The 26,786-nt window shown below is 38.3% G+C and overlaps 1 protein-coding gene across 10 annotated transcripts; it reads left to right on the forward strand.

Annotated features, from left to right (window-relative positions):
- Positions 1-505: 505 nt before the first annotated feature.
- On the forward strand, positions 506-26,713 carry ZCWPW1 (zinc finger CW-type and PWWP domain containing 1). 10 transcript variants are annotated; one of them, XM_036225735.1, is made up of 19 exons: positions 527-706; positions 2,660-2,695; positions 2,835-2,941; positions 5,920-5,976; positions 6,743-6,993; positions 7,427-7,505; positions 8,295-8,412; positions 8,711-8,868; positions 9,070-9,195; positions 16,143-16,259; positions 16,996-17,116; positions 17,750-17,825; positions 18,243-18,347; positions 19,260-19,340; positions 19,968-20,034; positions 20,453-20,544; positions 24,983-25,043; positions 25,509-25,661; positions 26,245-26,713. In XM_036225735.1, exons 4-19 carry the CDS (start codon positions 5,949-5,951, stop codon positions 26,550-26,552), a joined length of 1,941 nt encoding a protein of 646 aa, XP_036081628.1. In that variant the 5' UTR covers positions 527-706; positions 2,660-2,695; positions 2,835-2,941; positions 5,920-5,948; the 3' UTR covers positions 26,553-26,713. The 10 variants fall into 10 exon arrangements, with proteins under 10 accessions (XP_015980289.1, XP_036081629.1, XP_015980290.1 ...); XM_016124803.2 differs by lacking the exon at positions 2,660-2,695 and having other exon boundaries at positions 506-623; XM_036225736.1 differs by lacking the exon at positions 2,660-2,695 and having other exon boundaries at positions 523-706; positions 8,322-8,412.
- The last annotated feature ends 73 nt before the right edge of the window (positions 26,714-26,786 follow it).

A 26,786-nucleotide genomic window follows, 5' to 3' on the forward strand; every position in this document is an offset into this window, starting at 1 on the left:
CCCACCACGGCAACCAATAGCAATACATTCACTACCACTCCCCTCCCGCACACAGGCCTTCTCGAGCGGACGCTTTCGCTTCACGCCCCTTCTAGAAAAACGAGTGTGGGTGGGAGAAGAGATTTCGGCCTGCTTTGCGCCCCTGCCTCGACCAATGAGGAGCTATTCGACGCCTTTTCCATTGGGTGCTAGGTGGTGCGTTCTCCTTGCCAGCAGTGTTTGGGGTGCGGGTCTTGTGGCTAAGAGGGCCAGAGGCGAGAGTGGAGTTAAGGATAGTCTCAAAATATTTAAACGAGTGTGTGAAGGAGACGAAAAAGAAAAATAGGAATCAGGGAACGAAAAGAGGATGGAAAAGGCAATCTGGGAGAGAAAAGTTAGTAAAAGAAAGATGTACTTCGTTAACGAGCAGGAGATCCTCCTGCTGCCTGAAAAAAAAAGTGAGGCTAACCAAGATTATGGGATTTGTAGTTTTACCGGGAGTTCGAGTGGGAGAGCGGAAGTAACAGCTGCGCAAGCGCAAAAGCGGCTTTCGGCTGCGCACGCGCCTCAGCACTGGCGTTCGCCGCTGGAGGGAGCTGTGGAGGGCGTGCGTGACCTCGCGCCTTTTCTTGGTGGCGGGAAAAGTGAGTGGAGTTTGGAGGGGCTTGCAGAGTCGCAGAACTAGCTCACTCTGCTCTTCGCCTTTAGGTCCTCCTGGCTCCAGAAGGTATCTGGCTCTTCTCCCCTTTAAGATGAAGGTGCTAGGTTTGGCAATCCCGGACCCTTTCGTCTGAGGAGAAGTTTTTTATTCAGGGTGACAACCGGCTCCTATTCCTTTAGAATCTTGAAGCCCAGGCTCACCCTCAACAAACGAAGGTTACTCAATATCATGGCAGGCGACGAAGGTCTGAGGGAGGATGAGGATACTGGTGCTTCAGCGGGAGGGGCAGTTGAGGGAAATTCTCTCATGGTGGGGTTCTTGATGGGGAAGAGAAGCTAGAAAGCCACTATTTTACCCTTTAAGGGGCGTCAAGGACTTTTGACTCTATGATACCTCTGATCTTAATTGTTCTGAAGAGAGAATTGATGAGGGAAGAAAATAAAAATGCAGATCAGCAAAATTTTCCCCCTCTAGTTTTAAAGGTGGAATAAAGGCCTTTTACTATTCCAAATCTTGGTACCCTGAGAGGGGAAATGGTGCGGGGATCTGGAAGTTGATGGAGAATGTACTCAAAGTGAAAACGACACGAAAAGGTCGGTTTGAGGTCGGTAACGGGCACATGTGGGAGCATCTTTGGCAGTAGATAGCAAGTCTGCATGAGATCAGAGTCCTGAAAACTGTGTTTTGGTGATAAGTGAGTATATCACTGTGCTTCCTTGCACTCTCTGAATCAAGAAGCTTTAGTTCACCATTAATTTATAGGATTCTATAAAAGGCTTAGTTCAAGTACAGTAGTTTTGACAGTAATGCCTTTTTAGGTAGTCTAATATAGGCAGTAGCAGCTGGAATCTTTTTCCTTCTGTCTTGCTAAAAGTTTTAAATAAAGCTTGCTGAGCACATACACAGAAGAAAAAACTACTGTTGCTCATCGTGGCATGAAAATAAACAGGGATCTATATGCCATTAGACATAAAAGCCAAAAGGAATCCAACTCCAGCTTAAAGGAAATTTTAGATACAGTATTTACAGTTTTTTGAGGCCCATAGAGTCTGTGTTAGAGGACAATTCTAAAGCGTTTACTTTTGTTCTCTTAGATTAAGGATTCCAGGAACAATATAACGAGGGTATAATTGGATGGTTAGGAAGGGGAAATTTGTGAACACAAATTTGGGAGAGGAGTGAGGAGAATTAATGCTTTTGAAAAATATCGACAAGACTGAATTAAGGTATGTAGCTAGATCAGTTCTCAGACATGTTGGTCTCCAAAAATTGCTTTATATATATATATATTTATTGGTATGAATATGTTAGAAATGAAACAAAAATTTAAACATTTATTAATGCTAAAATAACTAAAACCTTTACTTGTTAACATAACATTTTTATGAAAAATATATTTTCCTAAATGAAAGAAAAGTTAGTTTGAAGGATAGTGTTGTTTTACATTTTTGCAAATATCTTTGATGTCTGGTTTAATAGAAGGCAGCTGGATATTTAACTGTTTCTGAATTCAATCTGTTATACAGGCATACCTTGTTTTGTTGCACTCTGCTTTATTGCACTTCACAGGTGTTGCAGTTTTGTTTGTTTGTTTTACAAATTAAAGGCAAGACCCTCCACCAGCAAAAAGAAATGGCTTGCTTTGTGGCAATACTCACTTTATTATGGTACTGTGGAAACAAACCCGCAATATCTCTAAAGTATACCTGTATCTTGTTTTGGTTGAAGTATGTGAGAAAATCCAGCCTAACACAAATAAGTAGTTGGAAAAGGGAGGAGACCCCCGAGAGTCTTTGGATCACACTTTGCAAACTGCATGATTTTATCTTAAAACTAATGTGATAATTTTTAGTGTTTAAGTGAAAGAAAACTTTCTATTTCTTAGAACCACATTCACCTTCTCTCTGTTCTCTTTATTTGTTATTTCGAAGTTTGTTTCCCCTCCTTATCCACCTTTCTTTTTTATGTTGAGTAAATAGCATATATTTATGGAACTTTCTTTTACTTTCATACTTGAAGCTTCATTGGATACTCCTCCCCTCTTTTTCATCTAAGGTAAGAAAAGAGAAATTAAAACCTCAAATGTTATTCCTGAGTCTAGAGTCCCCATTATTTCGTAGCTGGTCAAATGAAAGTTGGTGGTGTTTTGTATATTTATTAACTGTCTTTTAAATTTTTTCTCTCTCTGAACTAGATTTTGGTATTTGTTATTGTGGAAGAAAATAATTAGGCTGAAACAGAAAAGTAGAGACTTGAGTTGTCAGACAGTGACTTTCTGGCTTTCTCTTCTCTATTGATAAGGTTAGTAATGTTCTTCATTACACCTCCACTCTAAATAAAGAAAAACTGTTATATATCGCTGCTTATAGATTTACTACATCTTTTTAACTCAATAATGATTTACAATTTTATTATTTTTTGAGGCTCCAGTAACATGCTTTTGCCTAGAGAGGTCAGTATAGGCTTAGATAATGATTCGAACCTAATTATTGGAAAATTTTTGCATTTTCAGGTTGATCAAAATACTTTTTATTTTAAAAATTTAGAATTTAAAAAATCACTTTTGTAGTGCCCCTAGCCACATGGTTCCACTCTCTAGATGTACCTTCATCAGGTTCTTCCAGAGATAATTTATGGATATACAAGCATATTTTGTAGATGTACATATTAAAAAATCAAATGTTGTCATCTCAAATATAGTAATTTTAACTTTTTATTTAGTATAGTTCTTGCAACTTAAATTACCTCCATAGGGACTTCTCATGATTATTTCTGGAATTCTGGAATCTGAGAGAAGATATGTTGGTCATTTGTGCTCAAATCAGTATTCCTTTTGTAGTCAATTTTACTCAATTTCTAGCTTCTATTTAAGATTATGATTAAGAAGGCCCCAATTTCTCATTGGTCTTTATTTTGTGGAGCAAATAAGTTCGGGAGTTGGTAATAATGAGTTAAAATGAAAAAAGTGAGAAAAAATGTGCTCCTTACTATAAAGGAAAAGTAGTTACTGCAGAATAGCACATCTGAATTATTTACATTTATAGAATCAAGAAAAGGAACAGAAATATACTAAAAGATAGTTTTAAAATGTTTTACACTCAGCTATGCTTTGGCTTTAATAAGCCAAGCCCCAACACCTTTTGAATTCGTCTTGGGAACTAGGGAGAGGAACTCTACACTGTGAACAGCTGAGCGTTTACTATAGCCTGGCCATTGAGGGTCTTAACATTTTTAGATCCTTTAAAGAGAACTGTATTATGAACTAAAAGATCCATTTTATGCTGTTTTTGGGTCTCTATAGTGGAAGATGGTAGAGTTGGCGGATTGAGTTTCAGGTCCAGGGCCTTCAAAGTACTCAAAACCAACAGACAGAAATAAGATCATTGAGAAGAATAGACATGCTGTTAGTAGAATTTAGAATCTGAGGTCCTGGGTTGATCTCGGCTTTGCCATGTATTAACTCTGAGGCTTTGGGCAAACCATTTAATCTCTCTTTGCATATTTTTTCATTTGTAAAAAAGAGAGATGGCATTTTATGACCTCTAAAGATCCTATCAGAGCTACAATATTTATTATAGCTGTTACAAAAATGAGAGTGAATTATATGCTTTAAGTGTAAAGAAAACTGGGTAGAAGGTTATAAGAAGTTTAGGCTGATAAAACAAAAGGCAATTCCAATGGCTGGAAAGAAATATTAATAGTGGAAAGTGTAAATTGGAAAATGTAAAATTATTGGAATATCACAAGATGAGTCTCGGCACTCTCCTGGGCCACAGATGATTTGTGTGGGTATACTAATCTCTTCAGCATTTGATGTGACTGGAGGCTCCTCACTCCCATCACTCATGCTGTGAATAGTCTGGTTCTTTTACTCTAGAGTACTTAGAAATATAATTTCCATATGTTTCAATGGGTACTTTTATGGTTTTTGTGGTGCTAAGAGATTAAAAAGGTTGTGAAGCACTGAACTAGACTATTGGGATTTAGTTTAGCAAAGTTAATAGCACAGACTTAAATTAGGTTCTAATCCTGATTTTACCACTTGTCAATTAATATCTTTAAAGCTCTCTAAGCCACAATTGCCCTAGATGATTTTATCTCATAGATTTATTGTGAGAATTAAACAAGATGATATATGTAAAGGGTAAAGAACATAGTCAGTGCTCAATAAGTGTTATTCATTATTATTGGTTACAATTTTGGTAGTAATAATAAAATATATTGATGTAGTATAGAACATCTGTGAGTAGATAGCCACAGATGAGCTATGGATATAGAGTGAAGATGCTAGTTTCTTATTACTAGATTCTCTGAGGATCTCTGCTGGTTATGAAATATTTCTGAGTCATGAATAGAGATGCTAGAATCCAGTGCATTGGGAAATGTATTGGACTAGATCTAAATAAAGGGAAAATACAGATTTTAGTGGTGATAAAAAAGGGGGTTCTCTATGAATAGGGACTTTTGAACTAGGTCGGAGAATTGCCAAATTGTGTTTTAAGCATTTAACTTGTGAAATGAGATTATTTCTGTGAAGAAAACTCTCACTCTTTAACTCCAAGAACCATCCATATCCTACTACTACTATTCTACTACGATTTATACTTATATCTGTTAAAAACAAGACAACAGGCCCATAATTGAGTTTCTAATGCTAAGCTCCATGCCATCAAAGCAAGACTTAATTTAATTACAGTTTCAGCTCTCCTAGAAATGGAATATTAAACCAGTCAATCAGGAATCTCCTGATTAGCACTAGTTAGGTAATCTGCCTGATAGACTCCTTCTATCCCATAAAGGAAAGTAACCTAGCAATAATCAATCAACTTTTTTGCCTGGTATAACTTCCTCGTTCCTCTTCGTTCAACCTATAAAAGGCTTTTATTTTGTATATTGTTCCTTGGAGCTCCTTTCTATCTACTAGATAGGTTGCTGCCCAGTTCATGAATCATTGAATAAAGCCAATAAGATCTTCAAAATTTACTCAGTTGGATTTTTTTAACACATCACTACCACTACCACTTCTACTTACTGATGAGTGTGTACCTCCTATTGGACATAGTTCTAAGCACATAAAGGACTAAGATTATTGCTAATATTTAAAACAGTAACTCTTATTATCCCCTGGCATGTAATTGGTACTGCTGAAGAGATAGAAGTATAGTCAAGAAGGCAGAAAATGTACTTCAAGGGTCCTAGGAAAAGATATCTTGAACCCAAGAAGAGGTTTAAAATCATGTTCAATCAGAGTCATAGTTAATTTCTTTTTTTTCTAACAGGGATACAAAGAAAGTAATTTCCAAGCTGAATGATGACAGCTTTGCAGAGTAAAGAAGGTGAGTCAAGAGTGAGAGAGGTTCACTTTGTACATTTCTCTCATTTTTCCCTTCGGTCTTAGCACTTGGTCATCTGGACCAAGGATTCCAGATGCTCACCAAAGGGAAGCTCAGTGTACATATATTTTGTGTCCACTCTGTTAAAGTTACTACATTTCTAGATATTTTGAGTGAGATATATATGATTTAGAAACAGTCTAGTTCAAGGAATGTATGAATTATTAGGGAGATAAAAGACATTTAAATATCTATAACATAAATTTGAATGGGGTGAATGTTACTAGACAAGTTCAAAGTGTTATAGAAGCTCAGAAGAAAGAGGTATTACTTATACCTTGGAGGATCAATACAGTTTTCATTGCCATCATTTGTAGGTTTTTACTAGTTTTTTTCTCTAATTTCCCATAAAATTTTGTCCAAAGTTAAAAAGAGCAAATTAAAAAAAATAAAAGCACAGTTGAATAATTCAGTTTCCCATACGCTTATGTTTATGTTTGAATTACTCAGTGGTTCCTAAGCCTGGAAGTATATCAGAATCAGCTAGATAGAATTGTAAAATTACAGATCCTTGGGCCTCATTTTAAACTACTTCATCAGAATCTTAGGGCAGGGATGTGAGGGTGGGTAAGGAAAGGCCTAGAAATCTGAATTTGTTAAAATCTTTCTTCAGATAATTCCGATATGGCTAGTCAATGGGCATGTTTAGCAGTCTCTGTGTTAGATGGTATGTTTCATAAATTCCATCTGATGATCAAATTTCTTTCAGAATATGGGAAAGGATCAAAAAAAACTTTTGCCCCACCTGCACAAAAACTGCATAGCTTGATTCCCTATAGCCTTAACTCACCCAAAGAGGAGACCCCGGGCATCAGTTCCCTAGAGACAGAGGCCAGGCCAAACTTGCTAAAGGCCAGGTTAAAGAAGAAGGAGAAAGCAACCACAGAGAATGGTTCAAGCAGTGGCCAGGAGAAAAAAGTAAAGGCTCAAGACAACAAGCAAATGGAGAAGAAAGAAAAGGTATTAGTCATATTGATGGACTCTAGTGGGACAGTTTCTCCTAGTCATCTGGCCTAGACAAAAAGAATCTTTTCATGTTAAAACTGTAGTTTCAGTTTCTTATTCCTTTTTTGGGACTTCCATTTTTTTCTTAAAGAGGTAAAAAATGTTTTGCTGAAAACATTTAGCAGGAAATAATGGGTAGGTGAGGGCTGAGGTGGGATGGAGATGAGTAGAAGTGGACAGAAATTGTATCAACTTTTTCCTTTTCTTTGACTCCTTTATTCCCAGGAGACCTGGGATAGAGTTTATGGAGTCTTTAAATATGTTCATTGACTTCATGTTTTTAGCCTTGTGAACTTACTGCCTTATCTAAAGGAGGCTTCCTTGACTGGCCAGAGAGGAGGACTGGGGAAAGACAAGCAGTTTTCCTCTCCTACCTTTGTCTCTGCAGGAAAAATCAAGTCTTACCAATGCAGAATTTGAGGAAATTATCCAGATTGTGCTACAGAAGTCCCTCCAGCAGAGCTTGGGTATGCTTCTAGTGAAAAAGAGTTTCAGTTAGGCAGAGAAACTGTTACCTGAGGTGTAGAGTAAGCTGACAGTTTTACTCCTTCTCTCTTTCTTCCTAAGTAAGAAAATATTTTAAAATATTTCATCTTCTATCAACAGCATGATAGCTAAACCACCTTGGATAAGGGATACTGATTTTTAAAAAAGTAGATTACGTGGACTTCAGAATACAAATATAGTCTCCTCTAGATTTTTAGAATGTAATTTAAATTCATTTTTATATGTTTACAATCTACTTAGAAAAGATAAATGTTTTTTCCAAGGTTCGAAGGACTTAGTTTCCACCTATCCTTGTATATTTTTTGTTTTCAGTATGTTTTGACATATGCTCAGGGATTTGATTTTTAGAATAAAGAACTCTATAGCATAGGCCTTGAGACCCTCTCCATAAGGTGGCCATGAGACTAAGGAGAATGGTCTGACATTTTTAGCTATTCTTAGGTGTACTTCTGTTCCTAGAGAAAGTTTGAGGAGCAGATGATATAAAACACAGTACACAAAATAGAACTGACATTACTTGGCTACCCTGGAAAGAGGCAAATCAATCTGGAAAGGCTTGAAGAAGGACATAGATTTGTAGTTTTCCTGAGGATTGAAAGACTTAAATTTTTATGATATAATAAAAGTCCAAAAGGAGGCTTTTCCAAGCAACAAGTGGGAGACATTTTAATGAAAGTTTACAGTTTGGAAATAATGAAGTAGTTATTTTCTTGAATTGCTTCTCTACTTATAGTATTTTGTTTTGGGAGGGATGGAATCTAGCCTTGATTTTCCAGAGACTTCCTGTGCCCAGCCTATAAGATATACCCAGTTTGACAAGGAACCAGAAATTACTTCTTCTACTACTGATAATGATAATATTGATGGGTAAGTTTATCCCTATGGGACAAGTTGATCACAGGATAGCCTTAATATTAGTAAATGGTCTGTCTGTCTGTCTGTCTATTATCTATCTATCTATCTTAGTTATTTTTTTTTATATTTATAGATTTCTTTCAGCTCAGGAAAGATACCTGTTTGAATTGGGAAAAATAGGCAAGTCGATGGATAAAATGACCTCAGGAGGCCTAAGAGAGCCTAACTTTTATCCTTGGATTTTTTTCAAAAGAAGGATACGGCAAATTGCTCCTTTTTACCTTTTCATTAAAAATAATTTTATTTTCAGAGAGAGGGTAATGGTACCTCATATTCTAGAGATTTCAGCCTCTCAGGAAGGTGGAGTAATCCCTGAGATAAAGATGTCTAAGCCAGGCCAACCAGATCCTGCACCCTCTGGGAAGAAATTCAATAGACTTTCCTTAAGCAAAAGAAAGAAAGAAGCTCGTAAGTATAGTCACATATACTTTGACATCTGGTTCAAATACTTAATTCATAAAATTAGAGAATGTAGGCAGGCTGAGAATTTTCAGCCCAAGACTTGAAACTATCACACTATAATTCTTCTTTCTTCCTGTTTTACTATCTAAAAAAGAATGTGTCCCTCAATTCCCTACCTTATAATGTTTTGTTTTATCTTTCCATAAGATAAGAAAATGAAGAAAGCCCAAAGTGAACATAAGCGCAGACAGAAAGACCAACCGAAGAAAATGGTTCAGGATTATTCTCAGTTGGTCTTCATGGACCAACAAAAAAGAGAGGAAAGTGGTTTTGGTGAGTTCAGCCATGGTTTGGAAGAACTACCCAGGCTTGAAAACTGGAGATGGTGGAGAGAGGCAAGGGTTAGAATGTTAGAAGAAATTTTGCAAAGATTATAATTAATCTCTCATAGCTACTTGTTAGAGGGTATGCTACTGAGGAAGAGAGAGAAAGATTTAATTCATTCAATTATTCATTCATATAATCCATAGTTGTTGGTTATATACCAGGTATTTTAGGAGGTGCTGAGTAAGTGCAGAGGAAATGAATATAAGCTTGCCACAAGGGAGTTAGGCTTCTGAGGAAGGCAGATGAGAAAGCTACAAGTTAGGAGTAGACCTGGAAAATTTTCTAAGAAAAGATATTGCTTGGCTAGATCTTGAAGTATAATTTAGTTAAGTGAACCAAAGTGAGAATGGGGGAGGGGAGATTAGAGTGATCATTACTGGCAGGCATACAAGAGGGCTAATGGTTGTAGCTTTTGTGTATATTGTAGGATAAGAGGTTGCAGAGGTGGGGGAGATAAGGCTAGAGGCATGCAGGGCCAGATCATAAAGGCTTTACATGTGAAGCTATGGAATTTGGATTTTGTTTTAAAGGTAAAGAGGAACCATTGACATTAAGTGGGGAAAACCTGGTGAGATTTACATTGTAGAAAGCTCACTCTGGCACTAGCATGGAATGTGGATTCACAAAAGCAAGACTAGACCCATAGAAATAGTGATCCAAACAAGAGAGATAGATAAGTAACAGTGAAGAGGAAGACTCTAATTTGAAATCTTTAGGAGACAGGATGAATATGATATGGTTGACAGTTGGATGTGAGAGGAAGAGTGATGACTCTAGGATGATCCTGTTTTCTGTCATGAATGACTAAGTGGCTAAAAGAACTATGATCTGAAAGGGCGAATATAGAAGAAAGAGCAAGTTTAAAATGACGAATTCAGCTTTGGACAAGTTAGGGGGTCTGTGATGAGATTTAGAGCTCAAGAAAGAGGTCTGGCATATAGATCAATGGAACAGAATAGAGATCCCAGAAATAGACCCACGTCTATATAGTCATTTAATCTATGACAAAGGAGGCAAGAATATACAATGGGATAAAGACAGTCTATTCAATAAATGGTGTTAAGAAAACCGAACAGTTATATGCAAAAAAAAAAAAAAAAGAAAAAGAAACTGGACCACCTTCTTACACCATATATAAGAATAAACTCATAATGGAGTAAAGACTTAAATGTAAGACCCCAAACCATAGACTCCTAGAAGAAAACATAAGCAGCAAACTCTCTGACGTTGCTTTTAGTAAATTTTTTCTGATACATCTCCTTGGGCAAGGGAAACAAAAGAAAAAATAAACAAATGAAACTAAATCGAAGTAAAAAGTTTTTGCACAGCAAAGGAAACTACCACCAAAATGAAAAGACAACCTACCAAATAGGAGAAGATATTTGCCAATGATACATCTGATATGGGGTTAATAGCAAAATTTATAAAGAACTCATATAATTCAACACCAGAAAAACAAACAATCCAATTAAAAAATGGGCAAAGGACCTGAATAGGCATTTCTCCAAAGAGAACATACAGATGGCCAATTAGGCATATGAAAAATGCTCAGTGTCACTAATCATCAGAGAAATGCAAATTCAAACCACAAGATAGCACCTTACACTGTCAGAATGGCTGCCATCCATAAATCAAAAACAAATATTGGTGAGGCCGTGGTGAAAAGGGAACCCTTGTGCACTGTTGGTGGGATTGCAAATTGGTACACCACTATGGAACACTTTGGAGGTTCTTCAGAAAATTAAAAATAGAACTACCTTATGACTCAGCAATTCCACTTCTGGGTATTTATTCAAAGAAAACCAAAACACTAATGCAAAAAGGTGTATGCCTCCCTATGTTCGCTGCAGCACTATTTATAATAACCAAAATATGGAAACAAACTAAATGTTTATCAATAGATGATTGGATAAAGAAGAGGTGGTACACATATACAATGACATTACTCAGTCATCAAAAATGAAAACTAACCATTTGCAACAACATGGATGGACTTAGAGGGTATTATTCTAAGTGAAATAAATCAGAGAAAGACAAATACCGTATAATTTCACTTATACATGGAATCTAAGGAACAAAATAAACTAACAAACAACAAAAACAGACTTATAGATAAAGAAAACAAACTGGTGATTGCTACATGATGGGGGTTATGAGCCTGGGTGAAAAAGGTGAAAGGATTAAGAACTACAAATTGTAGTTATGAGATAGTCATGGGGATGTAAAGTATAGCATAGGGAATATAATCAATAATGTAATAACTATGTATAGTGCCAGGTGGGTACTAGACTAATCAGAGGGATCACTAATAAATTATATAAATATCTAATCACTATACTGTGCACCTGAAACTAATATAGAATAATATTGAATATCAACTCTAATTGAAAAGTAAAAATTAAAAAAGAAATAGAGATGTGGGACTCGTCTGCATCAGTAGGAATTGGTAAAAATTTTCAAGAAGAAAGTGTAGAGGGAAAAGAAAAGAGCATTGAATAAAAAACCCTGGGAGAAAATAATGTTTAGGGTTGAGCAGAGGAAGAGCTGTCCAGAGAGAAAACTAAGATGAACTAAGAGAAAATTCTGAAAGGTAGAAGGAAAACTAGGGGAGTATGTTATTACAGATGCCAGGGAAGGAGAGAATTTCAAGAAGGGGAGTGTTTAGCTTTGCCAAATGCTACTATAGAGATACCAAAGAGGATAAAGAATTGAAAATGTTTAATGGATATCACAATTAGGAAATAGGGTCTTGATTAGAGCAGTTGGTAAGGATGAATGGCAGGTTATAGTTAGTTGAAGAATACTTTTTCAATTAGTTTAGATGTGAAAACTAGAAGGGAGAAATGGTAAATAAAGGGGGAAATGGGGGGTAGAGTTGAGGGGAAGTTGTTTTTTTAAACTTTCTTTAAAAAAAAGTATATGTGGCTTGTACATTGTGAGTGTATTTATCTGCTCAAGGAAAATTGTTTGTAGAGAGGGAGAGATCGAAAGGAATGAGAAGAGAACTAGAGGATTTATTTTTAGTTAGAAAGGACAACTTAGCCTTTGAGATTGAATGGAAGGAAGGTAAGGGTGGATATAGATTTATTTATTCTTTTAAGAATAGGTATTAATGCCTTATATTATGTACCAGGCACTGTGCCAGTTGCCAGAATTATAGTGTTGAACAAAATAGATAATCTCTGACTTCATAGAATTTACAGTTTTAGTGTATTACACAGATAATAAATATTTTATAGGAAATATCCTTGGTAATATTGGGAAATTTTAGGACAAGAAATAAAATAGATCATACAATAAATTAGTCTGTAACATTTTGAAAATAAGTAGACTTAGTTATCTGGAGGAAAATGGCCTTGTGTCAAAAAAACAGAACTCAGAATGTAGGGAACAATGGAATAAACAGTCAGCTAGTGTCTAATAAAATGTATGTATATAAGTTTAATTATAGAAGCATAATATGGTTTGTGCACACTTGAAAGAAAACTTTAGAAAGACTATGCAAGCACCAAACAAGGTAGTTGAGGGCAATAAACCGCTCCTCATGTTATTACGACATGATAATATAAGGAACTAGAAGTATTGGTCTAATCTGGGCAGTCGGGTGGTCTGAGTGGTATTGATCCATCTCCCGAACCTCTCAGTATTAGGGCAAGGATTTGATTTTAGACTGGAAGATGAAAATTTATCCTTTAGGAAGTGCTTATGAATTGAATTGTGATTATAGGTAATGTATCAGCTTCTCGCTATAGAAGAACAGTTTCTCACAGTTGCCAAGGAGAGGTGAGTCTTCCTAGAGTAGAAAATAGAAAGGGGAATATCTGATAAATACAGTCAGTTTGTGTTAAGTACTGTGAAGGAAATGAATGGAGTATCATGAGAGGAAATAATGGAGACCTGATTAAGACTGGGCCAGGAAGGGAATATGTTTGTAAGGAAATGACATTTAAGCTGAAACCTGAAGGAAGAATGGGAGTAGGAGAAAGAGTTTTAGGTAGGATGAAGTTTGACATATTCCAGGTACTAAAAGAAAGCTAGTGTGATTGGAGTTCAGAGAGCAGGGGGAAGCAAGGCAGGAAAGTGGCTCTGGATAAATATAAAGAGGTAGGTAGTAGTTAGATCAAATACCATATTACAAAGTGAGAATTTTATTCTAAGTGCAGTGGGAAGTCACTGGTAAGTTTTAACAAAGGGAGTGGCATTATTAAATTGATATTTTAAAATGATTCTTTTGGTGATTAATTGGAGAATGAAGTATGGGAGAACAAGAGTAGATGAGTTAAGAAGTTAGTCCTAGGATCAGATAATTTGGTGGCTTGGATTAGGAGGATGAAAGTGGAGACAGAGAAGTGAAGAACTTGGTAGTGAATTGAATATGAGGAGTGTTATTCTGGCTTGAGCAGTTACATGAAAGGAGGTGGAGGAAAAGCAAATTTTTGGGATAAGGTCAAGCTTTTGGGTTTGGGCCTTTTAGGTTTAAGATTATTGTGAGACATCCAAATAGAGATGTCAAAGAGCAAGGTGGCTAAAAGTATCTGGACCTCAGAACAGAGGCTGTTATAATAGATCTCTGTGTTGTCAGGTATGAAAATGGATTTCAAAGTTATGGGAACAGGAAAGCTTGCCTCAGGAGAAAGTATAGCATGGAGCAAACACCCATGATTGGGCTTTGGAACCCCAACATTTAGAGATTGAATGAAGAACATGGAGAACCCAGTAAAGGAGACTGAGGAGGGTAAAGTACTGAGGAGGGAGCTACCAGAGAGTTGGGGAGGGAGGATGGGAGAATGAGGGATCATAGAATCCAAGGAAACGGGTTTTAAGAATGAATGGTCAATTGAAATGCTTTTAACATGTGTCTATGATATCAGTCTTCATTATCATAGAGCCACATTGTGAGCCTCAAACATAGTTTTCAAACATATTATCTTCTCTTTCTATGTTGTTCGAAAGGAAACTCTCAAGAACTGTTTATTTCTGTCATTGAAAATTTCATCCCAAGCCATAGATATCTAGTTTTCTATCAGTAGGATGCATTTTTCCTCACTCATTTCCTCATGAATATTTATTTTGTTGATCTGTGTTTACTTTATGGTCCCCAGACCCTTCTTCTATTCTTACTTTATAATCTTGTTAGATCATCTCTGTAAACATCTAAAATTATAATTGGCAATATCTTTTCAGACTAATATATCATTCCCAACAACTACTTAGTTCTTCAAAATTAAGTAACTGAGAAAGTGACCCATAATATGCTTTTCTGAGGGATGATTTCAATGGGATGGAGGGCATTCCTTATGTTCAGGCATTTAAGGTAAATTTGACAGTGGGAGAGTGGACTTACTAGGGAAACATATTAGTTGGTGTTGTTAATTGTGAATATATAGTGCCTGGTTTTGTGATTTTTCTCTAGCAACACTCAATTTAATGAATGTAGGTACAGAAAGGTCGAGTGGGTTGTGTTTTACCAGTTGGGTAGGAGGAAAGACAGAGGGAAAGGGAGTTGAAGATGCCTGTAAGACAATCTGAAGAATCAAACATGAGTAAGTACAAAGAAAAGAGGTTGCTACTAGATAGAGGGGAAGATAGGGTCCAGTGGATCAGAGATCTAGACAAAGCAAAAGTTTCTGTAGGGGTCTTTGAGCAAGTAAAGTGAAAGGATAGGTGGATAAGAATGGTTCAAGGGAGTATGTGGTCCCTGCAGATGACTGGGAGGGGCATGTAAGAGCAAGAGTGGGTTACTCAAGGGGAGTGTGGTAACTGAGGTGGTGCAGAGGAGTAGATCAAGGAATTCAAAGAATGGTGTACTTTGAGAATTACCCCTGTGGAAATAGTGGTCACTTGGAATAAGGGCAGGAGGTAGAGAGAAGAAGATTGAACCAGATGCCAGAATCTTTATGAGGAAGGTGAGAGGGCAGTGTGGTTCCTTGCATGGACCTCAAGGGAGGAATGGTTTTTATAGAAAGGAAGATAGTAATGGTATGGAAGTGGCAATGGGGAGTAAGGATGATGCTGACTCCATTTTCTAGCCTGAGAGACATAAGATGTATGAGAAGGAACCAATTCCACTTAGAGGTCTGAGGTTGGGGGTGGTGTCAGGTAGGGGCAATGGCAGTACATCATCAGGTTTCAAAAAGGGGACAGAGGTTCATAGAAGAGGTTGAGGATATGTGGACTTTTGTTGCTTTTGTCTGGAATTCCAAAGAATATAGAGGAACAGTTTGGAAGGGGCAAAGGAGAGGCTGTATGGGGCACTGGGTCAACTTAGAAAACGTAGAGATAGAGAAAGATGGGGATGAGGGTTTGGAAGGTAATGGATGAAAGGAGTGCTTTGCCTTTTAGCAGGGCCTGAAGTAAATAGTTGATTGAGAAATGATGGACTTAAACTTGAGTCCTTTGAAGGGGGTGAACTAAGGGCTCTTGGTACCAAAGGTTGCAACTTGGTGACTTGGTGTTAGGTAAATCAGTTGAGATTCAAACAGGAACTCTGGATGTTGTGCACAAAAGATGCTGGGTAACCCTTCAAAAGAACTTTTCAGTATTGACATGCTAGCAGAGAATAAGGAACTAGCTAGAAAGATACCAGCTAACCTTTTAAAGAATTGTCAATACGGGAAACATTCCTTTCTGCCCTAGGTGGAGGAGAGACAATAGCATAGTAGAGTAGGAAGACTGAAATGTGAGACCTGGGTTGTAAGTTCAGCTCTGCCACCAATTTAGACTCATCTTTAGCAAGCCAATTATCTTCTCTGAGCCTTAGTTTTTCTATTTATAAGTCAAGGATTGGACTAGTTAATCTCTAAGGCTATGTGATTCTGGTGGATTTTTAGTTGGATTGAAGAAGGAAGAGAATGTTTTTGAGTCTCTCATTTCAGTTTCTTTTCCTGTCACAGGTCAATGTCTAGTCTGGGTCCAGTGTTCTTTCCCAAATTGTGAGAAATGGAGGCGGCTTCGTGGGAACATTGACCCCTCAGTCCTTCCAGATAATTGGTCCTGTGACCAGAATACAGGTAGAAAGTTGAAATTTTTGTTTTTATGTTTTTATTGTTCTACTCTTTCTTTCTTTGCGTATTTCCTTTAGATTAAATATGTCATAGGTATAATTTCAACTCCAGGGGTTCTTGTAATGTTTGTGAGAGAGATAAATCAAAGATAAATCTGGCATAATGGGCTAGAAGAAGACACCCTGAAGACTTATGTTGTGGGAAGGGCATGGAACTTAAATGTATGTTCTGAATGAATTCCATCTTCTTCAGCATTGGTCTGACCCTGTCAATCCTGCTTAGATTATCATTATAGGGTTGATGGTTAGGAAGGGATATAGGATATATGGAGAAAAGCAGGTGAGAGAGATCCAGTGGCTTAAAATTCTAAAATGTTTGAAACTGCTTTGAAGAGATTATGATAATCTAGACCAGCCCAATTATTTTACAGATGAGAAAATAGTCTCAGAGAAATTGCTGTCATGATGTTATATAGATGGAAGCAAGGTCAGACAATGGGATATAGGCAGAAGTTTGGAATCTCTTTCTATAAAGTGTGAGGAGGCAGCACTCCTACTTTTCCTGGCTCTAGGCTGGATTTCTTCTCTGGATCTTTGTTCTTTTTCCTCCATACCTGTCTCCCAGGTGTCCTTTTGGGCTCACCTGCTGCATATACCAGTTTCTTGGTCTATCCTCTGCCATCATTTAGATTTTCACCTCATTAGGCTCTTTCCTTCCCTTCATTCCTTTTCTCTTTTGGCAGACTTGGAGTATAATTGCTGTGATATCCCTGAGGAGACCTGGACAGGGCGTGAGAGTGATGTGGCCTATGCCTCCTACATTCCAGGATCCATCATCTGGGCCAAGCAATATGGTTACCCCTGGTAGGGCACCACAGTATAGTTAGAACATCTTTTATGAACTTAAGAGTGGTAGATTAAAACAGATAGGGAAAGAAATGGAAAGCATTTATAATGGAAATGATACCTGCCTTAGAAAGAACATGGGGTAGGGGAAAGATAAAGTACCAAGCTTAGAGGCTTTGGAAAAATGTGTGTTCTAGAGGTTTCGCAGAGGATGTTGTACCTTCCTGGAAAAAAAGGTCTGACAGTTCTACCCCAAGTGGGTAAAAAGAGGAGGATTGCTCCAAGGCATTTTTTAAACCTCGATATATGAGAATTATACAAAATAAAGAGAACATGGAAGGGTAGGATGGATAATTTCTTTGGAAATGTCCTTTGTCAGAAGATTTTATTTTCAGGGTTTCTGGAAGGCCTAGAAGGATAAGATACTTTTACTAGGAAGATTCTGAGCCTTATTTGTACATTGATGGAAGTTACTTCAGTTACTTGGTAGTGACCTCTGGAAGGGATTAACCATGGTGAGGGGTGGTCTATCTTTGAGACCCTTTGCTTGCAAAACACATTGCTTCTTTCTGTACATATATATTGGTGAGTTTGCATTCTGATCATCTAAACCATTCCCTTCCATCCCCTATTCCCATCTATCTTCTTCAGGTGGCCAGGCATGGTCGAATCTGATCCTGACCTGGGGGAATATTTTCTTTTTGCTTCTCATCTTGATTCCCTGCCGGTGAGTTTTCCTAGTTCAGGGTAGGTAGGTGCTCAGGCCACAGTTATGAATAAATCCATCCTAAAGGATGTAGAGAGTTAGAAACATAGATAGCCAGTGGACATGAACAGAAACAGACATTTAGCTAGAGTGACAAACAGAGAAATAAGTATTCACATATAGAAGCAAACTTGTATCTAATTAAATAATTCATTACTAGGATGTTTATGTTTTTCATAAATATGCTTTGGTTAGAATTCTTGACATCAGAATGGAAGAATAATGGAATGAGGTGGGGTATGTGGGTCAGGCTTAAGGGAGCAGGTAAGATCCATAACCTTCTTCCTTGTTACTCTTCAATTCTTTCCCTGTCTTTTTTGGTTAGAGGGTCAAAGCAAGGAGGATGAAAGTTCATAACAGTGCCATTTTTTATTTTAGTCTAAGTACCATGTGACATTTTTTGGAGAAACAGCTTCTCGTGCATGGATCCCAGTCAACATGCTAAAGAACTTCCAGGAGCTGTCTCTGGAGCTAGCTAGAGTGGTGAGCAACTCTTGGGGGTCAGCTGTATACAAGGAACTTGAAAACTAAACCTTCCCTTTATTAAACCTGATTTTCTCCCAGGGGAAGCTATTTTGGGGAAAGTCCCATGTCTGACCAAGTGTGCAAGATTAAGGTTATTCATGAGGGACTCTTTTTTCTACCAGGATTTCAGCAGGATAATGATTTTTCTTAGTCTCCTTCTTTGTTTGCAGATGGGAGGCTTTCTTGAAGACTGATTTTTTACAGTTTAGCCAAAGCAGGTGTAGTAGAACTGAGGGCACAGATTAATTCAGGTTTCTCAGACTAGGTACTACTGATACATTGGGGCAGATAATTTTTTATTGTGGAAAGCTGTCTTGTGCACTTAGCAATGTTTAGCAGCATTTCTGTATTCTGTTAGCATCTATCCAGTAGCAACCCCCCTCCTAGTTGTGACAACCAAAAAGTTGTCTCTAGATGTTGCCAAATGTCTCCTGGAGGGCACAACCTCCCCTGGTTGAGAACAATTGAATTAAGTAAATAATAGTTCTTCCTTATGATCACTTTGGTTTCAACCAGCCTTAGAAATGAACATAGACCCAGAAGCTCAGGGGCTTTAGAAAATCAGGCAGTGAGTATTAAATCAAGCTTAAAAGTGTAATCACCTGAACTCCTTTAATCTTGCCTTTTGAAATTTCCATGGGATTTAACAAAAATGTTGGTTGAAAATATTTCTAGGAATTCGTGAAAAGTTTGTTGGGCAGGGGATAGATAAGAGGGCATTGTGTCTCTGAGCTCAGAAGTTAATAGCAGTATCATATCAATACCAGGAACTGGAAATAAATTTAGTTAAAGATAGTGTCTTGTGAGTAGCAGTATGGTGTGGTCACTTCTCTAATATTTATCATTGACTCTAATCTTCTTCCATTTCAGAAGTGCAGGAACAAGGACTGTAGCAACAAACTGAAGGCAGCCCTGATAATGGCTCAAGAGGCAGAACAGATCAGTATTCAGGTGGGAGAGAACCATATACCTGCTTGCTCCTCTTTGAGACTTGGGACCCAAAGCAAACCATGTACTCTCTACTGCAGAAAACCAGTTTGTCCTTTCCCATTACATAGTCTTAGTCTTTGAACTACATAATCTTTTCTTCCCAGGCTATATTCCCTTGATTCCTCAGCTCATCCATTCTTTTCTCTACCCTTAGACAAATGATACTTCCCTCAGCCCGGACAAAGACAGTTTGTGGTAGGGGGCATTCTCCCATTGAGTCTCAGATGTATGTACCCTAACCTCTCTTTTATGCAGAGTCAGTTTTTATCCTCAAATTCTGCCTTTGGAGGTGGGGTGGAGAATGACAAACAGTGAATTTCCCCTTTCCAGTTATTTACTGAATTATATATTGGAAAAAGATTATATTATAATATATTGTGTTAAATGTTATAATAGTATATTATTACATATTTTGCTATAATATAATAGTTAATCTCCACAAAAATCCAGATAAATCTAATGTGAAATTTCAAGTGAAAATGGCATGGAATATGAATAAAAAACTCATAACTAAAATATTTAAGACGGAGGGCAGCAATAGTTCCTGGGAGAGTAGTGAATGGTGCTTTTGTTTCTTGGTTCCCTCAGAAAAGAGTTAACTTGTTTGGTTTCCGGAGCCGATACAATGGAGCTGGCAAAAGTGGGGAAGAAAAAGGTAAGATAAGTCATAGGAATGAGGACTAAAGAGGGAAAGGAGGTATTCTTTTATGAGGGTAGTAGCTGAAGCTTTTATTTGTATCTGATGCCATCAGCCCAGTTCTGGATTCTATAATAGGAGGTTTTCCATGAATGCCATTGGCCAAGTGTCTGGGATGGATAGATAGATGGACAAATGGAGAGAGGAATTGAGGGAAAAAGGAGGTGGTGGGGGGTGGTGGTGCACATTGACTAGTGATGGGACTTTGAAAAGAGTAGAACTATGATAATTTAGGATCATGTTTTACGAAGAAAATACCACTTGGACATGAAAGTAGAGTTAGAAAGAAGACTGATTCTCTGGGACTCGTTTTATTAACTCATCACCTATTGTGTTGGATAAATGATTTAGCCTTTCCTTCCTAATCCTATTCTAGACTTAATGCTCTCTAGAGCTAACAGCCCAGATTCCTTCTTGGAGAAAGAAGAGGAAGAGTCTGAGTTGGAGAAGGAGGAGGAAGAAAAGAAAGTAAGGCTAATCTTTGGGATTCCTTTTAGGAGATTTCTATAGGGCATCTGGTTGGAATGGCTTTATATTTATTTACTAAGGAACTGTCCTGTCCCTGCCTCAGGGTAGCCATGACTGGTTGGTCTTATCTCTTAGGTGTCTCCAGGGAAGGAGACTCTCCTCTTTCCTCAGTTATTCTCTCTAATATATCACATCTCTAGGAACTTATTTCTTGATTATCATCCCAGTTCTTTGATTCTTACTGGAGCAATTTCAGAGAATAGCAGGTTGCCTCTCTTTACTCTTCCTTCTCCGCTATGAGGACACTTAGGATATTCACTCACTTGTTTCCTTAGTCTCTTTTCAGGACATGAAATATAGATTTGTCTTTCACATTTAAAGAGATTTGTTAGAGTTCTGTTAGATTCACAGCAAAATTGAGATGAAGGCACATAGAGTTCTCATATACCCCCTACCCCCAAATATGCATAGCCTCCTCCATTATCAACATCCCCCACCAGAATGGTGTGTTTGTTATAATCGATGAACCTACGTTGACACATTATGATTACCCAAAGTTCATAATTTGCATTAGGATTCACTCTTGTTGTTTACAGTCTATGGGTTTGGGCAAAGTATCAATGACATGTATCCATCATTATAGTATAATATAGAGTGTTTTTACTAACCTAAAAATCCATTGTGTTCCACCTATTCATATCTCCCCACCCTATACCCCTCAACCTCTGACAACCACTGATCTTTTTATTGTCTCCATAGTTTTACCTTCTTTAGAATGTTATATAGTTGGAATAATACAGTATGTAGCCTTTTCAGACTGGCTTCTTTCACTTAGAATTTTGCATTTAAAGTTCTTCCATGTCTTCATGGCTTGATGGCTCATTTATTTTTTTTCTGAATAATATTCCATTTTCTAGATGTACTACTGTTTATCCATTCAACTACTGAAGGATGTCTTGCTTCTATGTTTGGGAAGTTATGAATAAAGTTGGTATAAATATCTGTGTACAGGCTTAGTAGGAACTTAAGTTTTCAACTTTTTTGGGTAAATACCAAGGAGCTTGATTGCTGGATCATATAGTATGAGTATGTTTAGTTTTATAATCACCAAACTGTCTTCCAGAGTGGCTATATCATTGTACATTCCCACTAGCAGTGAATAAAAGTTCCTGTTGCTCCACATCCTTGCCACATGTATTTAGGTGCCCCTACGTTGGGTGCATAAATATTTACTAGGGTTATATACTCTTGTTGGATTGATCCCTTTATCATTATGTAATGTCCTTCCTTGTCTCTTATTATAGTCTTTGCATTAAAGTCTATTTTGTGTGATATAAGTATTACTACCCTAGCTTTTTTTCCATTTCCATTTGCATAAGATATCTTTTTTCACCCCTTTACTTTAAGTTTATATGTGTTTTTTGATTTGAATGGGTCTCTTTTAGACAGAATATGTATGGGTCTTGTTTTCTTATCCATTCGGCTACCCTGTCTCTTTTGATTGGAGCATTAAATCTATTTACATTTAAAGTGATTATTGATAGGTACATAATTATTGCCATTTTATTATTTGTATATACGTGTTTTCCCCCTCCTCCTTCTTCTTAAAGAAGTCCCTTTAACATTTCTTGTAATACTGGTTTTGGTAATGAATTTCCTTAGCTTTTTCCCCGTCAGAGAGGCTCTTTATCTCACCTTCAATTTTAATAGCCTTTCTGGGTAGAGTAATTTTGGTTGTGGGTTCTTGCTTTTCATCATTTTGAATTTTCTGCCAATACTTTCTTGCCTGCAAAGTTTCTGTTGCAAATCAGCTGACAGTATGGGAGTTCCCTTTTAAGTAACTAGCTGCCTTTATCTTGGTGCTTTTAGGATTCTCTCTTTGTCTTTAAGCTTTTCCATTTTAATTATGATGTGTCTTGGTGTGGGTCATTTTGGGTTCACCTTGTTTGGGACTCTCTGCTCTTCCTGGACTTGTATGTCTATTTCCTTCACCAAGTTAGGGAAAATTTCAGTCATTATTTTCTCAAATAGGTTCTCAATTCCTTGCTTTATTTTCTCTCTTCTCTTTCTGGTACTCCTGTGATCCGAACGTTGTTACACTTGATGTTGTCCCAGATTTCTCTTAAGTCCTCTTTACTTTTTGCTATTCTGATTGGATGTTTTCTGTTACCTTGTCTTCTAAATCCCTGACTTGATCCTCTGCTTCATCCATTCTACTGTTGATTCCTTCTAGTGTATTCTTCATTTGGGACATTTTCTTTGTTTTCTTATCCACACACACCCCTCCCCCTTTGTTTTCTTATTTTGACTACCTCTCTGTATTCATGTCTATGTATTAGGTAGATCTGCTATGTCTCCCAGTTTTAGCCGCGTAGCCTTATGCAGTAGGTATCCTGTGTGGCCTGGTAATTCAGTCTCCCTGATCACCTGACTTGGGTGCTCCAGTAGTGACTCTCATGTGGTTGTGTATGCCCTCTTGTTGTAGTTGAGCTTTGATTGTTGTTGGTACAATTAAGGCTCAACTACAACAGTGAGTAGGATTGACTCTCAGACTACCTTGCTGTGAGAATTGGCCATGCCTGTATCATATGCGCTGCTGTGCAGAGGCTGATCCTCCAAAGTGGGGTTCACCCCAGTGGGTTCATGTGCCTTTTGAGACCACTCTTTGGGTTCGCTGCTTGTGAGGCTAATCAGGTGGCGCTCTGCTGAGATCTAACGCCAGCCTCTGGGTGTGTTGGTTCTAGGGTCCCTTGGGAGAGGCTTCTGTGGAGGCCAAGGTAGGACCTAAAAAGCTATCCATGTTTGGTTGCTGACTGAGCTGAACCTGGGATTTGATGAACTGAAGCCAACTGCCACCAGTACCTGGTCTGGGGCAGCTCACCAAAAGGCCGGGGGCACCCCCAGGCCTGAGACTGCCTGCCAGCTGCCTCAGGAGTACCAGAGTTGGATGAGACAGGGTCAAAGGAGTCACCAGGGTGGGGCAAATGGTGTTCTCCAGGTTGGTGCATATTCAGATTTGTTGCCAGTGCTGAGCCTATGGCCACTCTCAAAAACGTAGCTCACACAGAGGCCAGTTGCTGTCCTCCTTGGGCCCATAGATCCCCAAGATTGGTTCAAGAAATGCTGTAGTTAGGACCAGGGCTGGTTGCTTGCCACTGAAAATGTCTTTCAGGATGCATGAGCTGAGGCCTGCTGATTGCTGAGAGTGCAGGGTAAGGCTGTTTGCCCAGTAACCACCCGAAATTGCCACCAGGCAGTTTTTGATTTGGTCAGGGAGGTGTCTCAGGGTGGAGTGAGCAGATCTCACCAGGCCAATGCAGATTCAGTTTTGGCCATGTGGGGGGAGAGTTCAACACAGGCAAGATGGTGCTTACTTGCAGGCTGTACAAGAGGAGGGCTCAACAAAGGGATAATGATGATTGTCCCTCCAGCCCTTGCCCTGCAGTCACACAACTCAATCTTTCCCTGTATGTCTCTGGTACCCCGGAGCTGCTGTCCCTCCACAGGAGCCCAGGGTGAGTGCTTGCAAGTGAGTGAGCCTGTGTGTGGGCCCTTTAAGGGGACATCTGGATTTCCAGCTGCCTTCCATCTTACATGGATGGCTGGATTTCATAGCCAGGTTGTGGGGTCTCCTCTTCCTGGCACCAGAAACCTGAGTTAGGGAGCCTTGGTGTGAAGCTGGGACCCCTTGCTCCTCTTGGTGGGGGCAGCCTCCACAGCTGAGATATCCCTCCTGATGCTCAACTACCGTATGTGGGTGTAAGACCAGCCCATTTTGTGGCTCCACCCTTCCTACCAATCTCGATGTGGTCTCTTTATATCATCAGTTATAGGAGTTCTGTTCTGCTAGTCTTCAGCGCATTCTCCATGTTGACTGTTTAATAATTTAGTTGCAATTTTAATGTGGTCATAGGGGGAGGCGTGCACAGTATTTACCTACCCTGCTATCTTGACCAGAATCCTGTGTCTGTCTCTTCAGTCTTGAAAGTAGCAGTTTGTCCTATGTCCTCACCTCATTTACATGTACAAGAAGAGTTGTTGATTTTTAGTCTGTTTAGCTTTTTAGTTGTTATTAGAACAGAGTGGTAACTTCCAAGCCCCTTACATGTAGAACTGGAAACTGAAACTGGAAACTGAAGTTCTAAAGTATAGATTTTTACATTCTCTTTTAATTTTTAATTTACTAATTTTTTTTTTCATTTTGGGGCCTACCTTTCTGTCTCTTGTGCAGAAAGCCTTGCAGTAACTAATATTAAATAGATATTAGTATAGGAAGGATGATAATTTTTATCTTTGTTATCATTGATTAAAACAGTATCAGGCTCATATAACCTAATTTGACTGTCCTTCCACCCATCATTTCTGTAGCATCCTACTCTATTAAAAACACAGTTATGTGATTTAATTATCTTCTTTTATTGTTTTCTCTCATCCTTAGGATCCAACTTTGCTCAGTCCCAAGACAGCCAAAATTCAGGCAAAAAAACCCAAGGCAAGAGGTAAGCAAACTAGGTGGAAATGGGACTGTGCTACACTTAAGGCAGGGCAGAAACAGAGATTGGAAGGGGTCTGCAGGTAGCTGGACCTTACTGATGGTCTCAGCTTTAGAACCTGAGAAAACAGGCAAGTTCCATGCTAGTGTCATTGGAGAAGCTTTAGCCTCCTCACTTTTGTATATTGAATTATAGAATATTAGATTAAAGTTGGAATGAGGGTTTTAAATTCTTAGCCAAGAAGGATGACTTCATGGAGAAGGCAGGCTCTAAGGAGAACTATAAAGAGAAGATGATTCAAGGAAGAAAAAAAAAAGAAATATTTGGTGGATGATGGAGGGGGGGAACTGAGAGAATTTACTAGATTAAGATTAGCAGAAGATACAGAACAGAGACTTAAATGTGGAGAGTCCATGGACTCTTTCCAATCTGTCATTTAGAGAGAAATAAACAAGTTTCCTTGATGGATAGGGGTTGGGGGTGATACAGGCATAGCAGATGGACGAGATGGGACCCAGCAAAGGAAGGCCATGAAGAGATCTCTGGTAAATGAACCTGCAGCTGCTCTTGTACTCATAACGGGAAGGAAAGAAGTGCATGGGAATTCAGATCCTGACCAGTCAGGTAAGGCTGTTGACTTGGTAAAAACTGTGGGGAAGTGAGGTTCAAGTCTACATCTCCCCTTCCTAGAATTATTTAAATAGAATTATTTTAAAATAATTCTACAACTTTTAATATCTTTAAAAAGGACAAAAAGTAGGCCAAAATGGTATCTCTCAGATTGTAGAATGCAGCACACACTATAGAAGCATAACAGTTATTGATATGATTTGATCCAAGGATAGAAGAATGGTTAGGAGGCAGGAACTAACATTTATTGAGTATTGCCATACACTGGCTAGATACATATTTCCATGTTTATTTTCTTTATTTTTTTTTCAATATTTCGTTGACTGGTTATGTGCCATTTGAAAGTAAGGAGACTGAGACTCAAAGAGTTTAAAATTTGCTGAAGATTTTGTCTAGCATGTGGCTAATCCATGGACTGAATCCAGGTCTTTCTAACTTTAAAGTCCATTTCTTTCGATAGAGAAAGGTAATCTTTTTCAGAGAATTTTTTTAGAAATGGAAATTTAGCAGTTTGATATGTAAAAGGTAAAGACAGATGACCTAATAAGGCTCTCAGTTTTGTCATTTTTTCATTTAGGTGTTAAGAAAAAATTTAAAGCTCCCCAAAGCAAGGTCTCAGTAACCAGTTTGTCTGAACACAAAGAAGTTAGAATGGTGCCAAAGAGTCTGATCCCACCAGCTTATCATGAGACCTGCTCTGTGGTGGGAAAAGAAGAACCTGGACCCCAGGAGCCACAGTCTCAGGCAGCTAGAAGCTTCCCCACTGACGATGAAGCCTCCAGTGACCTGGACCTGGAGCAACTCATGGAAGATGTTGGAGAGTTGGAGCCAAGGGTAAAGCCACAACATAGAGATGATTCAGAGTTCACCTTCTTTGAGGAGTAGTTCTGTGCTCTTGTGTTCTCTCACCCCCTTCCCTGGAAGCAGGAGGGAGAGGTTTTTACAGAATGCCTGAGAAGTGTTGGGATTGATCATTGACTACATGGTTAACTGGCTAAGTCAGAATTATGCGGTTTACGTGTTAATAAAGTAGATTACTGGCTTAATTGGTTTGGTTTATCTCTAACCACATGCTCCCTTTTGGCTTCTCTCCTCTTTCGTGCCATTGTGGCAAATCGT

This window comes from Rousettus aegyptiacus, unplaced genomic scaffold (assembly GCF_014176215.1).
Source record: "Rousettus aegyptiacus isolate mRouAeg1 unplaced genomic scaffold, mRouAeg1.p scaffold_m13_p_8, whole genome shotgun sequence".
Lineage (NCBI taxonomy): Eukaryota > Metazoa > Chordata > Mammalia > Chiroptera > Pteropodidae > Rousettus > Rousettus aegyptiacus.

What these genes read in the sequence shown, in the direction of transcription:
- ZCWPW1 (XM_016124799.2), top strand. Translation starts at nt 6,658, where the DNA reads ATGGCTAGTCAATGGGCATGTTTAGCAGTCTCTGTGTTAGATGGTATG. An exon ending in GTCCTGTGACCAGAATACAG is followed by an intron (nt 16,260 to 16,995) that starts GTAGAAAGTTGA and finishes CTCTTTTGGCAG; the next exon opens with ACTTGGAGTATAATTGCTGT. An exon ending in TTCAGATCCTGACCAGTCAG is followed by an intron (nt 25,662 to 26,244) that starts GTAAGGCTGTTG and finishes TTTTTCATTTAG; the next exon opens with GTGTTAAGAAAAAATTTAAA.